This window comes from Neovison vison, chromosome 13, assembly GCF_020171115.1.
Source record: "Neovison vison isolate M4711 chromosome 13, ASM_NN_V1, whole genome shotgun sequence".
In the NCBI taxonomy this organism is placed as follows: Eukaryota; Metazoa; Chordata; class Mammalia; order Carnivora; family Mustelidae; genus Neogale; species Neogale vison.
This window is the reverse complement of record NC_058103.1, coordinates 150406027-150420676: the sequence shown is the minus strand read 5'-3', so window position 1 is coordinate 150420676 and position 14650 is coordinate 150406027. Positions and strand designations below refer to the sequence as shown.

At 47.8% G+C, this 14650-nt stretch overlaps 1 protein-coding gene across 1 annotated transcript in view; it reads left to right on the top strand.

Annotated features, from left to right (window-relative positions):
• IL16 (interleukin 16) overlaps positions 1–14650 on the top strand; it is a 94164-nt gene that overhangs the window by 27341 nt on the left and 52173 nt on the right. Inside the window, exon 2 of the mRNA XM_044229735.1 lies at positions 31–440. Coding sequence (XP_044085670.1) covers positions 31–440 — 410 coding nt within the window. The remainder of the gene's footprint in view (positions 1–30; positions 441–14650) is intronic.

Genomic DNA, 14650 nt, shown 5'->3' with positions numbered 1-14650 from the left:
CTGCTTCTTCCTGCTTCCTCTTTCCTTCAGGGACCCACGACGTGGCAGCTAAGCCCAGTCCAGTCACCACCCGCCACCCAAGGGCCGCAGACCAGGAGAAGAAGGGCAGCCTCACCTCCTCTCTGAGGATGGACCCGCACGGCCGTTCCGGAAGGAGCAGGAAATCTACAAAACTGCGGTCCATCTCCCGGTCCCTGATGCTCTGTAACGCTAAGACCAGTGACGACGGCTCAAGCCCCGATGAGAGATACCCAGATCCCTTCGAGATCTCCCTGGGCCAGGGCAAGGAGGGGATTTTCCACTCGTCTGTGCAGCTGGCAGACACATCGGAGGCTGGGCCCGGCGGCATTCCTGATCTGGCACTGGCCTCCGAGGCGGTTCAAGTCCAAGCAGCCGGGAGCGACCGAGGCAAGAGCTGCCGGAGGCTACTCTTCATGAAGGTATGCCCAGGACCGGCACGGTCGGAAAAGGCTATGGTTGGTTTCGGGGGCTCTGAATGAAGGTCTTTGAACCCCTTTACTCGGAGGTCAGGAAGGCAGAGAGTTCTAATTCTGAACAAAAGCAAGGAAGAAGCTGAGGCCGGGCTCCTGGAACGGTAATAAGGAGCGTGATAGTGAACCAGGCTCAGTCAACCTTCTCACTTGAGAGATCCAGTGAGATGCTGTGTCGGTAGGAGGGAAACTGAGCCTGGGTCCCTGCTGGAAAATGCTGGGCAGGGGTCAGTACACTGGCATGTTCTCATCTCAGGCCGACGCTCTCTGGCACGCGCGCATCTCAGGTCACTGACTTACGGGGCCCCGGGCGAGGAGCAGACCTCCGGTCACTCGGGGCAAGGACGAGAGGATCAGTGCGTTTGCTCCCTCAGCGCCAGCCATGAGCATTTGCCAGGTGCCCCTGCCGGTCCCCACACGGGTGTGTGTGCTGCAGCAAACAGGAGGTGAGGGGTCCAGGAGAGCTGAAAATTCGGCCAAAATTCAGAATGACTTCTCTTCCATTAGGACGTATTTCAAGTTGTGTTATCACAAGATGGAAACTGCAAGGCACCAGGCGATAGAGGCTGATTCTCTGTCCAGTACGTGCCTTCAGCCTTCCGTCCAAGGTGGGATTTCTCAAGGGTCCAAGCAGCCCAGAACCTTGACGCTCATGCGGCTTACCCGGCAACGGGCCGGCCGGGAAGGGTCTGTCCCACCCCTACTGGCACAGCCACACGATTGTCAAAAAAGTCGGGAAGACATTCCAGTGCCCGTGGAGGGGATCCAGGACCTTTGCACAGCTTGCTTCCTTGAGGAGGAAAACCATTGCTTAGCATGCGTCCAATAAACACTATCAGGGGCCATCCCCCCCAGGTGGGGCTGCTGGGTTCCAGAGACAGAACAGCCATGGAGGTCTCCGGACTTAAGCAGCTTCCCCAAGGGCCTCACTCAGCACGGGCTGCTCTGTCACCCATGACGTGACTTCTGCTGGTATGGCCTGAGCCCTCCCAATAGGACAGGAGGGGTGTGGACCGAGGCTGGGAGGCGAGGAGCGGGTCATGTGCACAGCTGAGTCCGGCGGGGGGCAAGGATGGCCCAGGAAGCCCGGGAGGGCTACTGGCCACTTTGGAACCCAACCTGCGCTCTTGTTTCCCTCCGAGGAGCACAGGTGATCCTGAGGCATCCAGGCTCACGTTCCAAGCAACGGAGGCTTCAGTGTCTGGGCGGGTCTCCTAACAGGAGCGCCAGGACAGGACGTCAGGGCAAAGGTGACAGCTGGTCCCCATGTTCTTCCTGGGGGTGTCTCAGTGTCGAATAACAGCCCCCTCCCTCCCCCTTTTGGAGGGACGCTCTAGTGCCTGCCCCAGCTCCTGCCCCGCCCTGTGCCCGGGCGTGACTCAGTTGGCCCAGATGGACTCCTCAGTGTCCAGCAGCGCCGTGGTTACACTGATTTCAAAACAGTATCTGGAAAGAGGCCCCGTGACATCAGTCTCTCCTCTAGAAACGCCGCATATGAACATTAAAGAGGAAGTTAGACAAACAGCCAAATGAAAAAAGAAAAAAAAAAAGCCTTTTTGGAGGCGTTGTGCTTGGCACGATGAGGGCTGAGGAAATGAGTGCTCAGGGGTGTGCCGGGGCCGGGCGGGAACGCGCAGAGTCCGGAGCGGGCCTCGAACCCGCGTCGTGCGAGAAGGCGCCGGTGAGGCTCCTGCTTCAGGGGGAGCTTGCAGGCCCCCGGAGGTGAATTCAAGGGAAGAACGTTGATAACTAGACTCTCTAACCCAACAAACAAAAATACTCAGTTTATCAGGCCTAGACCTTGAAAAGGAAGAAATGCTCAGGCCCTTTGGCTACTCCAGACCCACTTTTTTTCCGAACGGAAAGAGTATTTCGAAATGCCCTTTGGGTAGGACGCCGGGCCAGAGGGAAGGAAGCTCGGGCGGGCGGCACTGAGGCCTCGCCCAGACTGTGCTCCTCCCTCCCTCCCGTGTCCCTCCTCCCCTTTCCTTCGGTTTCCCCAAACGCGGGCTAAGCACCTGCTACCCCTGGGCTATAGCTAGCTACGCCCTGGGCATTAGGAAACGTATTGGCTACTGTTCCTTCCCTCCGGGAGCTCGTGCTCTGGAGAAGGGGACAGGTGTGAGCCCAGTGAATCCTGTCCCTTGTCCCCTCGTCCAAGCCATGGCGTTTCTTGTTCTGCTTTCTTAGGGGAGGGTCTCCCGCAGAGGACGAGGAGCAGAACTATATCCTCGAAGGAGCCTTGTGGGCTGTCTTCCATGTCCCCGGAGCTCTGTGCGGTAGCAGGGTTTATGCTCCTCCGATGGCACCTCCCTGGAGGTGGATGGGTCCCGTCAAGTGACTGTGAAATCTCGGTGATCCCGGAAGGCGAGGGTGAGCTCAGGTCGAGCAGGGGTGCTCCTGCCCCCCCTCCTGGAGGCTCGGCCCGTGTGCAGAAAGGACGTAGGGAGTGCAAGGAGGGACCAGAGCGGCGGCGGGTGTGCAGGTCGGATGAGGGCGGGAAGACAGGAGATCGTGGAGGGAGGGAGACACGTCTGCGTCCGCCAGCGGAAGCCTGGCTCCAGATGCACCAAAGGGAACCTCTTTGTTTCATTTTTTGAAACACATTTTTAAAAAGATTTTATTTATTTGAAAGGGATTTTTTCAAAAGATTTTATTTATTTATTTGAGAGACAGAGACTGTGTGAAAGAGAGAGGTCATGAGCAGGGGTCAGGGGTAGAGGGAGAAAAAGACCCCCGCTAAGCAGGGGAGCCCGACATGGGACACGATCCCAGGACACTGGGATCATGACCTGAGTCAAAGGCAAATGCTTAACTGACTGAGCCGCCCAGGAGTCCAGTTTCATTTTTAAATGATTATTCTTTAATATTTTAATTCCAGTGGTGTTCACATACAGTGTAATATTAGATTCGGGTGTAGGACGTAGTGATTTACCACTCTCATACCTCATCCGTGCTGGTCACCACAGGTGCCCTCCGCGGTCCCATCACCTGTTTCCCTCACCCTCTAGCCTCCGCCCCGCTGGTGACCAGCAGTGTGTTCTCTACAGTTAAGAGTCTCTTTCTTGGTTTGTCTCTCTTTTTACCCTATGCTTATTTGTTTCTTATATTCCATTTATAAGTGAAATCGTATGGTATTTGTCTTCCTCTGAGTGATTTATTTCACTTTGCATAATACTCTCTAGCTCCAGCCCTGTTGCGACAAATGGCAAGAGTCTATTCTTTTTCATGGCTGCATAATATTCCACTGTGTATCTACACCACATCTTCTTTATCCATTCCTCTATCGATACTCCTGTGAGCTGATTCCATATCTTCGTTACTATAAGTAAAACTGCTATACACACTGGGGTACATGTATCCCTTTGAATCATTTTTGTATTTTGGGGGCAAATACCCAGGACTGTGATTGCTGGGCCGTGGGGTAGCTCTAATTTTAATTTTTCGAGGAGCCCCCATACTGTTTCCCTCAGAGGCTGCCCCAGTGTGCACGCCCACCCACAGTGCATGAGGGTCCCTTTCTCTCCGCGCCCTTGCCAACACTTGTTTCCCGTGTTGTTGATTTTAGCCCTTCTGACAGGTGTGAGCTGAAGCCTCATTGTGCTGATTTGCATTTCATGATGGGATCTTTTTATTTTTATTTTTTTATTTTATAGTTTTCGAAGTTGAATAATTCCTAAAGCAAGTCAAGTATTGCAAAGCTAAACCGGACTGCTCCTGGCTGGTCCAGGTCTCCCCGGGGGGGGCAGGACGACAGGATCCTTTTAAGGAAGTCATTGTCTGCTGCAAACTCATGAAGCCATTTCCCCACATTTCTCCTAGAAGCTGTGCTGCTTTATCTTTCACATTTGAATCTTTAATTCATATGAAGTCGATTCTGTATGCATTATGAAATACATATTTAAACCTTTTTTCCCTGTATGGATATCTGAGTGATCCAGCATGATTTTTTTTTCCCCTAGCACGATTTTTTGATGAGCCTGCACAGGCTTCCCTGCAGAGCGGTATTATCATTAAAAAAAAGTCAAGAACCGCATCTGTCATCTGCCTACACATGTATCTATCATTTGTCTGTCTGAGTCTTTCTGTCCTCTCATTATGATCCATTAGTCTTTTTTTTTTTCCTCCACACTAATATCATACAGTTTTAATTATGACAGTTTTATAATTTTTTTTGGATATCTGGTAAGTCCTCTAGCTTTGTTCTTCAAACTAGACTTGGTTATGCTATTGGGACTTTTATGGGTTGCCTTGACCCTACAGGTTTATTTGAAGAGAACTGATACCTTCCAAGTATTGAATCCCCCCGTCCGTCTGCACGACAGAGCTCTCCCAAGTCTGACTCTAGTGTTTACATTTGTTTTTTGCAAGAGACAATCGTGTTTCCACTATGTTTGAATAATCAGAGCTCTGTCTCCTCCTTCCAATTTTTATACTTTTTCTTCCTCTGTTTCACTGGCCTGTGCTGCCGGTAGCACCTTGATTCCTTCTGATTCAAGAGGAAAGTTTCATTATTTTGCAAATAAGTATGATGCTTGCCCTGGTTTTGTTGTAGGTGTCCTTTATTGGATTGACGAAGTTTCTCAGTATTTGTATTTAGAAAAGAAATCTTATTTTCCCCCACATCAGTTGTCCAGTTTTATCACATGATTTTTTTCAGCTTTTATTGAGATAATCATATGGTGGGGTTTTTTTTTTTTTCCCCTGCTTTTTTCTTATGAATGTGGTAACGTGGACTGATTGACTTTTTTTTTTTAAATATTTTTTATTTATTTATTTGACAGAGAGAGAGATCACAAGTAGGCAGAGAGGCAGGCATAGAGAGGAGGAAGCAGGCTCCCCGCTGAGCAGGGAGCCCGATGCGGGACTCGATCCCAGGACCCTGGGATCATGACCTGAGCCGAAGGCAGCGGCTTAACCCACTGAGCCACCCAGGCTCCCACTGATTGACTTTTTTAAATCTTATGATAACGTTACACTCCTGGCAACCCAGGACTCAACTTAGCTAAGATCTGTTATCCCTTTGGTGCATCTGTGGCTTTGATATGGTAATGTTTTGCTTGTGAGTCTTGCCATTTCTGTATGTGGGAAAGAGTGACCTAAAATTTGTTTCTTGTGATGCCCTTGTCTGGTTTTCACATCACGAGTGTGTATGCTGGCCTAATGAAATGAGTTAGGAAACATTTCCTCTTTTTCATCTTTTGGGATGGTTTAACTAATACAGGCACTATACTTTTCTGAACGGTTGGGAAAATTCACCTGCGAACCCATCTGGGCCTGGAGATCTCTTTGTGGAAAGGTCTTAAATTTTCACCAAATCTACTTAATAGCTACAAGAAAATTCAGGTGTTTTTTTTTGTTTTGTTTTTTGTTTTTTTTTAGTTTCTTCCAGTATCAATTTTGGTAACATGCATTTTTGTTCCAGAAATTTTTTAAACCAAGTTTCAGAATTTATTAGCGTAAAGTCGTTTGTAAATCGAAGTACATTTTCACTGGCATTTTTGTTGAGATAATGGTTAGAGTCACATGATGTTGTAAAGAATAGTTTGGAGAAAGATGCCTGGGTAGCTCAGTCAGTTAAGTGTCTGGTTTAGGCTCAGGTCATAAATCAGGGTCCTGAGATCGAATCCTGTATTGGGCTTCCTGCTCAGTGGGGAGTCTGCTTCTCCCTCTGCCTCTGTGATCTCTCTCTCTCTCTTTCTCTCTCTCAGCCTATCTGTCAAATAAATAAATAAATATATATATATATATATTTTTTTTTAAAGAAGAATCCAGAGAGATGCTGTGTACTCTCTCCCAGTTTCTCCCAAGGGTAACGTTTTGCAAAACCGTAGTAAAATGTCACAACCAGCATTGGGACATCGACACAACCCATTCATCCGATTCCGACGGCCCCAGCTTTCCCTGCACGCCTATGGGTGTGTGCGTGTTACCTTTCAGAGATCTGCAGGAGCTGGTGCGGCTGCCTGTTCCTCCCCCTCTCTCTCTTTTCCCCTTAACCCATCTGCCATTCCAGAACTCCTCATTTTGTTGGATTTCTCTGTCCATGGGTTCTGACTAATTAACCACTGCCCTTATCCTTACCATTCCTTTCCTCTCCATTCTTCACGTCCAACGTTTGTCCTTTTTTTCCCTAGCTTTTTGAGATGGCAGCTTGGATAATTGATCTTCAGCATTTTAATTTTTTGGTAACTTACAGCTATGAATTTCCTTCAAAATTTAGTGGCTTCATCAATAAACTCTGATAGTCCATGTTTTCATTATTTTAGATAGCATATGTGTTCTATTGTGATTTCTAGAGTGACCCGTGGTTTATTTAGAAGTGGGTTGTTTAGTTTTCAGGCAGCTGGGGAATTTCTAGTGTGTCCCTCTCTATACTCATTCCTAGACTGATTATTCTAGAGTCAGAGAAGAGAGCGTATTGTAAACAAGTTTAACTGTGGAAACTTCTTGAGACAGAGTATGCAGGTTGTTTTGGTGGCAGTGTTTCATGCATGTCTCTTAGATCAAGTTCAACAACCACATTTTCCAGACCTGCTTCCCTTTCCTGCTCCTGTTCTTCAGTTGGTTACGGGGAGTCGTGTGTCAGACTCCAGCTATGACGGTGGATCCGTTTCTCCTTTCAGTGCCGTCAGTTTTTGCTTTATACATTTTGAAGGTATATTTTATGTGCACAGACACTTAGAACTAAAAAAATATTTTCCTGGGGTATTATCACTTTATAATCGACAAATCTTTTGTCTAGTGGTAGATTTTTGCTAAAAAAATTATTTGCTATTAGTAAAGCTTAACCTAATGTCTTTCGGTTATTTTCTCCTTTTTTTTTTTTTTTAAATCATCAACCTGTGTTTGTGTATTTAAGGAGTATCTCATGTAAGCAGCATATAATCGGTTCATTTTCTTCACCTACAATCTTTATCTTCTAATAAAAAGTATTGATTTACACTTGGTTTTCTCTCTCCCATTACCCTCTTTTAGGTTAATATATTTTTTTACTACTCCATTTCCCCTTCGACTGGCTTGTCTGTTATACATTTTTTCACTATTCTTTTAATCGATAAAATAGAAAACATAATCCTGAATGTGTTTGAGTCTCATATAAATGAGTACTTTTATTTGTTCTCAGACAACACCGAGGCCTTAGAACACACACATGCCCACTGTTTGGACATTATTCTCACGCATTTTCATTCTCTGTACACATGAATCCCAAGAACAGGTCCTTATTATTGTTCTGTCCAGTCAGTGCTCATTTACATTAGTGCCCGTGTTTACCTTTTCCATTATTCTTTCCATTATTCATCATTCCTTCCCCCAGTTCCGCGTCTCTCCTGGCATGACCGTCCTTCTGCGGGAAGCGGACCTGCCTCTAACCCGGGCAGGACGGGGCCAGAGCTCAGATGGGGCCCGACATGCCAGACGTCTACGTATTTAAAAGTTATAGACCAAGGTCACCCCTGTCTAAAAACATGTAATCCTCCCTCCTACCTGGACAAATGTCCCTTCATAAGAACGCAGATAGTCAAGTTCAGAGGAGCGCTCAGGGTTCTGCACCAGAGTGAGGGGACACAGGGCAGAGCCATCTCCTGGCTCTGGGCCACTGGCCACTGTGTCCTCTGTCCTGCTGCTCCTGCACTGCCCAGAGCCCTGTCCCGTGGGGCCACCTGCAGTTCTGTAATCGCTGCCCCCTACTGGTGTGCACACCAAGGGTGTGATGGCCCTTGGCAGGACAGACGAAGGGGGGACCAGCAGAGGTGGGGGCCCAAGCTCCACTGGGTGCAGTCTGACGCCTCCTACCTCACCGGTTTCTGACGCTCTCTCGGGCTGAAGATCACCGGATCGGCACCCTGGCCTCAGGCACTGCATTTGCTCAGCTTGGAGCAGGCGGTCCTTTCATGGAGCGGGGTGGGACTGGGAACTGGCCCCCAGTACAGCTCTAGAAATACTTGTGGACACAACGGTCGCATCCGTGAGGACAGCTGAGGCCGAGTGTCCTGACGGAGCCCGAGCTTGCCTTGGCTTTCTGAGCCGCCGTGTGGGTGTCCGCTGCACCCCGCTGCACGCATCCCCCAGGCTGGGGTCCCCGGACGCCCCATCTGGGAGGGGGGCTGTGGCAGGGGAGAGCAGTTGTGTGGGAGGTCCTCCCTCAGGGCGGCCCTCCTAGAAGAATGCAAAATGCTTTGATCCACGTGGGAAAGGCCTCGGTAGTGGGGCCCGTCCTGCTTTTCTTCACAAATTCAAAATATCGGTCAGGCCAAGTCAGCACTCCCGCTGTGTGACTCAGGCTGGGTGAGGTCAGAGTGAGCGTCTGAGTCGGGGCTGGTGCCGGGGGCGGAGGGAGGGTGGTCGGGGCCTCCCTGAGCGGCCGAGTTCCTGCCCTTCGCCGCCTGGGAGCCGCTCAGCCTGTGGCTTTGAGGCCCAGGCTGCCTTGGCCGGGGGGGAAACCCAATCCTTTGGCCGCTTGCCTCTTCCTGCCACAGAAAAGCAGCTTGGAGAGGCTGAGAGCGGCCCCTGGGAGGGAAGCTCGGGGCTCCGGGACTCCCACGGAGCGGCAGCCGCCCCCCCCCGGCCCCGTGTGCAGCGAGGAGGATGCGAGGGACGGGTGGTCCACGTGCCAGCAGAGGGAGCACAGGCCGGCAGGTTCACGCGCACCTGCTGCCCGGCCCCCCCGCCTCCACGGGACTCCCCGTCCCCGTTTCCGTTCTCAAAGGGCCTTGGAACTGTTGGCCTGGAAGCTGGTCTTTTGAATGTCATTGGTTCTACTGGGACCCCTTTGGTCTGTGAGAAGGGGTTTGGGTGGAAAGAAGATGACCACAGGGGAGACTGGGAGGAAGTAGTAAACCACTGACGTTTTCAATTCTGCTTCTCGATGTGGCCCTCCTTACGTCCACTCCAGCACACCCAGGGCTTTCCCTATTCCTTGCGTACGGCCCGCTGGTTACCGTCTTTGAGCCTCTGCCCTTGCTGCCCTCGCCTGCAGTAGCTCCCCGACTTGTTTCCCTGAGCCCTAACCTTGGGCATCCTCTCTGTGGGGCTCCGCATCCGTGGGCAATCTGCAGGAAACTTTCTCTGACCCTCCCCTCCTCTTGCACCCCGAGCTCAGCCATCCCTACAGGAAACAACCTTCTCCCTATGCATTTCGGGGGCCGTGCCAGGCCTCCCAACCGCACGAGACCAATCCATCACAGAAACACACACGTGTCAGGGTCCCCCGAAAGAAGGGCAGCACCAGTTCCGGCAGGAAGACCTGATTGCGTCTGTTGGGGCTTCCGCCCAGCTTTGGACAAGCCTGGAAGAACGTTAAAGGCTGCGTTGAGAATCCGCCACATAGATGAATTGGAATGTATGACTTCAGGATCTTTAAAAAATATTTTAGGAAATGTTGAGACTATAAAAATTTATATAATGTACATACACTCTTTAAAAAAAAATGGGGGCGCCTGGGTGGCTCAGTGGGTTAAGCCGCTGCCTTCGGCTCAGGTCATGATCTCAGGGTCCTGGGATCAAGTCCCGCATCGGGCTCTCTGCTCAGCAGGGAGCCTGCTTCCCTTCCTCTCTCTCTCTGCCTGCCTCTCCGTCTACTTGTGATTTCTCTCTGTCAAATAAATAAATAAAATCTTTAAAAAAAAAAATGAAGATACCCTGGATACTTGCATTCCAACCCCCACGTTTAAGAAGCCAGTCTTTCCCTGAACTTGGAGGTCCCCTGAGGGCTTCCGTCTGGAGCCAACCACTCTGCCCGTTCCCTCTGCTTCCTCCTCCATCGTTTCTCTCCTCTCTCCGTCCCACGGACCCCTGGAACATGACCTGGAGCTCCGTCTCGGTTCATTATGAGGTCTGATAGTTTTCAGTGCGGGGGGCTGAACGTACCCCACGTTGGTGCTGGAGTTCTACTACCGGGGGTGACGTGCAGACGATGGGCTCCCCGGAAGCCCCCTGGTGCCCCTCGCCTCCCCAGAACTCTCTCCAGGGTCCCCTGTGCAACCAGTGGGCCCTGCCGCAGGTAGGGGTATAACTTTTGCTCCAGCCATGACGCGTAGTTAAAGAAACTCACGAAGGGAAAGCTGATCTACTAGCTTTAATTCTGTTTTTACCCATTCTGCCGCGTTTCTTCCCTCTCTGAGCTTTCCAGCTGCTCTTATTTTCTTTGTATTCGGAGAGCCTCCTCCAGCCATTCCGTAAGGCGGAGATCTGCTAGCAGAACCTCCGCTGGCTTTCCCTTCCGCTGAGAACATCTTTATTTCTGCGTCCTCCCAGAGGGGTATGGTCGATGGACAGAGGTTATACGGTTGACAGAAACTTTCCTGCACGTCTTCCTTCTGCCCCCTCCCATTTCCAGAGGTGAAATCCGTCATTTGTGTTAGTGGGTTTTTGTTTGGTTTTGTTTTTATAGATGTGTCGTTTCTCCCTGGTTGTTCTTAAGGCTTTTTTTTCTTTGTCTTTCGTTCTCAGGAATTGGATCGTGAGGCACGTTGGGGTTGATCTCTTTGGGTTTCTTATATTCCGTTCTTTAAATCTCCATGTGTTTCTTAAAAAAACAAACAAACTTCTTTGTTGATATCTCCTCATTTTTCCTTCGTTTGGAGAGAACTGGTAAGTGACCGTTAAAGCATTCTTTTAAAAAGATTATTTATTTATTTATTTATTTGACACAGAGAGAGACACAGCGAGAGAGGGAACACAAGCAGGGGGAGTGGGAGAGGGAGAAGCAGGCTCCCTGCTGAGCAGAGAGCCCGATCCCAGGACCCTGGGATCATGACCTGAGCCGAAGGCACACACTTAAGGCGCCACCCCCGAAAGCATTTTTATGCAGGCTGCTTTATAATCCTCGCCAGAGGATTCTGACCCCAGATTCGCCTCAGTGTTGGCATTAACTGTTCATTTGCTGTCGTTCAAATTACGTGTTCCTGGTTCTAGATGCTAAATGTGACCATGAATTGTATCTTGGCTATTTCCATTAGTATGTTCAGTCCCTTGATCTGATTTAACCTCGTGTTTCAGCTGGCGTTACCTACTTAAATTGAGCGTGTGGTTCTGGACTATTTTTGTGGACTTCTGCTGTAATGACATTTCGGTGTTCGGAGCCCTTGCCGTGTTATTCCGGTTGGCGCTATTCCTCTGGAACTACGGGACTTCTCACGTGCTCCTTGCAGTTCCGTCTGCTGGGGTGGACAGACCTCGCAGGGGGATGGACCTCCCGAGCTTGCGTCCTCGCTCTGCGGTGGGGCCTGGGTCAGCCTGGGTCAGCCTGGGGCTCTGCTGTCGCCATTGCTGTATGGAGTTGGGGCCACAAACTGGTGGCCTGGTTGGCTTCCTCTGGTCTTGTTGATCAAGGCCCTTTTGGGCAGGCAAGAGAGAACACTTTTGTCTGTTTGTCTCTTGTGTTTGTCTATCTGCTGTGCTAGTTTATGGGTCTCTCCAGCATCTAGTCTGGGTGTACGGTAGGTCAGCAGCAAGCCGGGGAAATTCCCCATATGGTTTCAAGTCCTGAGTTCCCTCCCCATTAGCTGTCTCCTTTCTGGCTTTCAGAATTATTTTATTGCTCTCTGTTGAATAACTTCCAGGGTATTTACTTGTATTTAGCCGGGAGGAAGTGAGTGGGTGGACGCCATCTTGTCCTGGAGCTTCGGGAGCGTCGGTCCTACTGATTTCTGAGTGACTGCTCCTTGGCAGACTTGCTTCTGTTACTCAAATTATGTTCTAGAAATTCACTCATTCCGCTTCATTTTGTAGTTTATTGATTTTTTCCCACTGCTTTGTGGTATTCTATTGTGTGAACACACTCTTTATCCATTCTACCATTTAAAAAAAATTAACATGTAGTGTATTATTTGCTTCAGGGGTACAGGTCTGTGAATCATCAGTCCCACACAGCCCCCCGCACTCACCATAGCACACACCCTTCCCAATGTCCATCGCCCAGACACCCTCTCCCACCCACCCCTCCAACCCCTTCAGCAACACTTGGTTTGATTCCTGAGATTAAGTGTCTCTTATGGTTTGTCTTCCTCCATGGTCCCATCTTGGTTCATTTTTTTCTCTCCCTCCCCCTCCCACTCCCACCCTGCCTCTCAAATTTCTCATATAGGGGAAATCATGTGATAGTTGTCTTTCCCTGATTGACTTATTTCACTTAGCATAATACCCTCTAGTTCCAACCACATTGTTGCAAATGGCAAGATTTCATTTATTTGGATGACTGAGTAGAATTCATACATACACACACACACACACACACACACCACATCCTTTTAATGTACTGTTGGATCCCATTGGCTAGTATTTTGGTGCGAATTTTTGCATCCGTGTTCATCAAGGATATTGGTCTGTAATTCTCCTTTTTGATGGGGTCTTTGCCTGGTTTGGGGATCCAGGTAATAATGCTGGCCTCATAAAATGAGTTTGGAAGTTTTCCTTCCATTTCTATTTTCTGGAACAGTTTCAGGAGAATAGGTATTAATTCTTCTTTAAATGTTTAGTAGAATTCCTGTGGGAAGCCATCTGAACCTGGACTCTTGTTTGTTGGGAGATTTTTGATGACTGCTTCAGTCTCCTTACAGGTTATGGGTCTGTTCAGGTTCTCTATTTCTTCCTGGTCCAGTTTTGATAGTTTATATGTCTCCATCCTTTTTTTCCAAATTGTCAAATTTGCTGGTGTATAGTTGCTCACAATATGTTCTTAAAATTTTTTGTATTTCTTTGGTGTTGGTTGTGATCTCTCCTCTTTCGTTCATGATTTTATTAATTTGGGGTTGGTAAGTCTGGCTAGGGGTTTATCAATCTTATTAATTCTTATTAACTAGGAGAATCAGCTCCTAGTTTCGTTGATCTGTTCTACTGTTCTTTTGGTTTCTATTTCATTGATTTCTGCTCTGATCTTTATTACTTCCCTTCTCCTGCTGGGCTTAGGTTTTCTTTGCTGTTCTTTCTCCAGCTCCTTTAGGTGTAGGGTTAGGTTGTGTACTTGAGACCTTTCTTGTTTCTTGAGAAAGGCTTGGATTGCTATATACTTCCCTCCCAGGACCGCCTTTGCTGTGTCCCAAAAGGATTTGAACACTTGAGTTTCATTTTCCTTTGTTTCCCTGAATTTTTTTAAGTTCTTTAATTTCCTGGTTGACCCATTCATTCTTCAGTAGGATGTTCTTCAGTCTTTATTGCACCTCATTAATAGCTTTTTTAAAATTTCATTTTGGTTAGATTTTAGTTCTCTTCTTTCTCCAGAAGGGGATTTTATTCTCCAGAAAGGGACTCTGTGATTGTAAATGGTATGCATTTAAATTTTAGTGTCTCTGTGTTCATTGCTCATAGAAAGAAATAGAATTGATTTTTGTTATGTCTAGTTTGTACCCTACAAATTGTTGAACTCACTTATTTGTTCTATGAATTATTTTCATAGATGCCTTGGGATGTTCTATGTAGACAATCATGTAATCTACAAATAAGGGAAAATTGGTTTCTTCCTTTCTGATGCCTTTTATTTTTGTTGTTGTTGCCTTATTGCAATGGTTAGAACCTTTAGTACCAAGTTGATTGAGGGTTGAGATTAGGTATTTTTGCCTTGTACCCAATCTCAGAGGCAAAACATTCAGTTTTCCTCATTAAGAGTGTGGTTAGCTATGGGTTTTGTGTTCTCCTTTAGCCCTGGTATTCTGAGAGTGTATGTTATGAATAAGTGCTTAATTTCATCAGATGCTTTTCTGCATTGATTGATATAATCATCTGATTTTTCTTTGTTAGCCTGTTAATACAGTAGATTACCTTAATTGTTTTTTGAATGAACTATCTCTGCATCCTTGGAATAACCCCACATGGTTATCAGGCATAGTTGTCTTTATCCACTGGTGAATTTTATTTGGCAGTATTTTGTTAAGGATTTCTATCTCTGCAATTATGATAATATTGATCTGTAATTTTCTTTTCTTTTCTTTTTGTTTTACTGCCTTTGGTACTAAAGAAATACTAATATCAGAAAATTAATTGGGAACTATTCTTTCCTATTTTCTGGAGACGTCTGTATGCAATTGATGTTAATACTTTAAACGTTTGGTAGAATTCTTCAGTAAAACCATCTGACCCTAGAATTCTCTTGCTTGGGTATTTCTTAATATTTACAGACTTTTAAAGATTTCCTAACTTTTTCTTGAGTTGATTTTAATGAA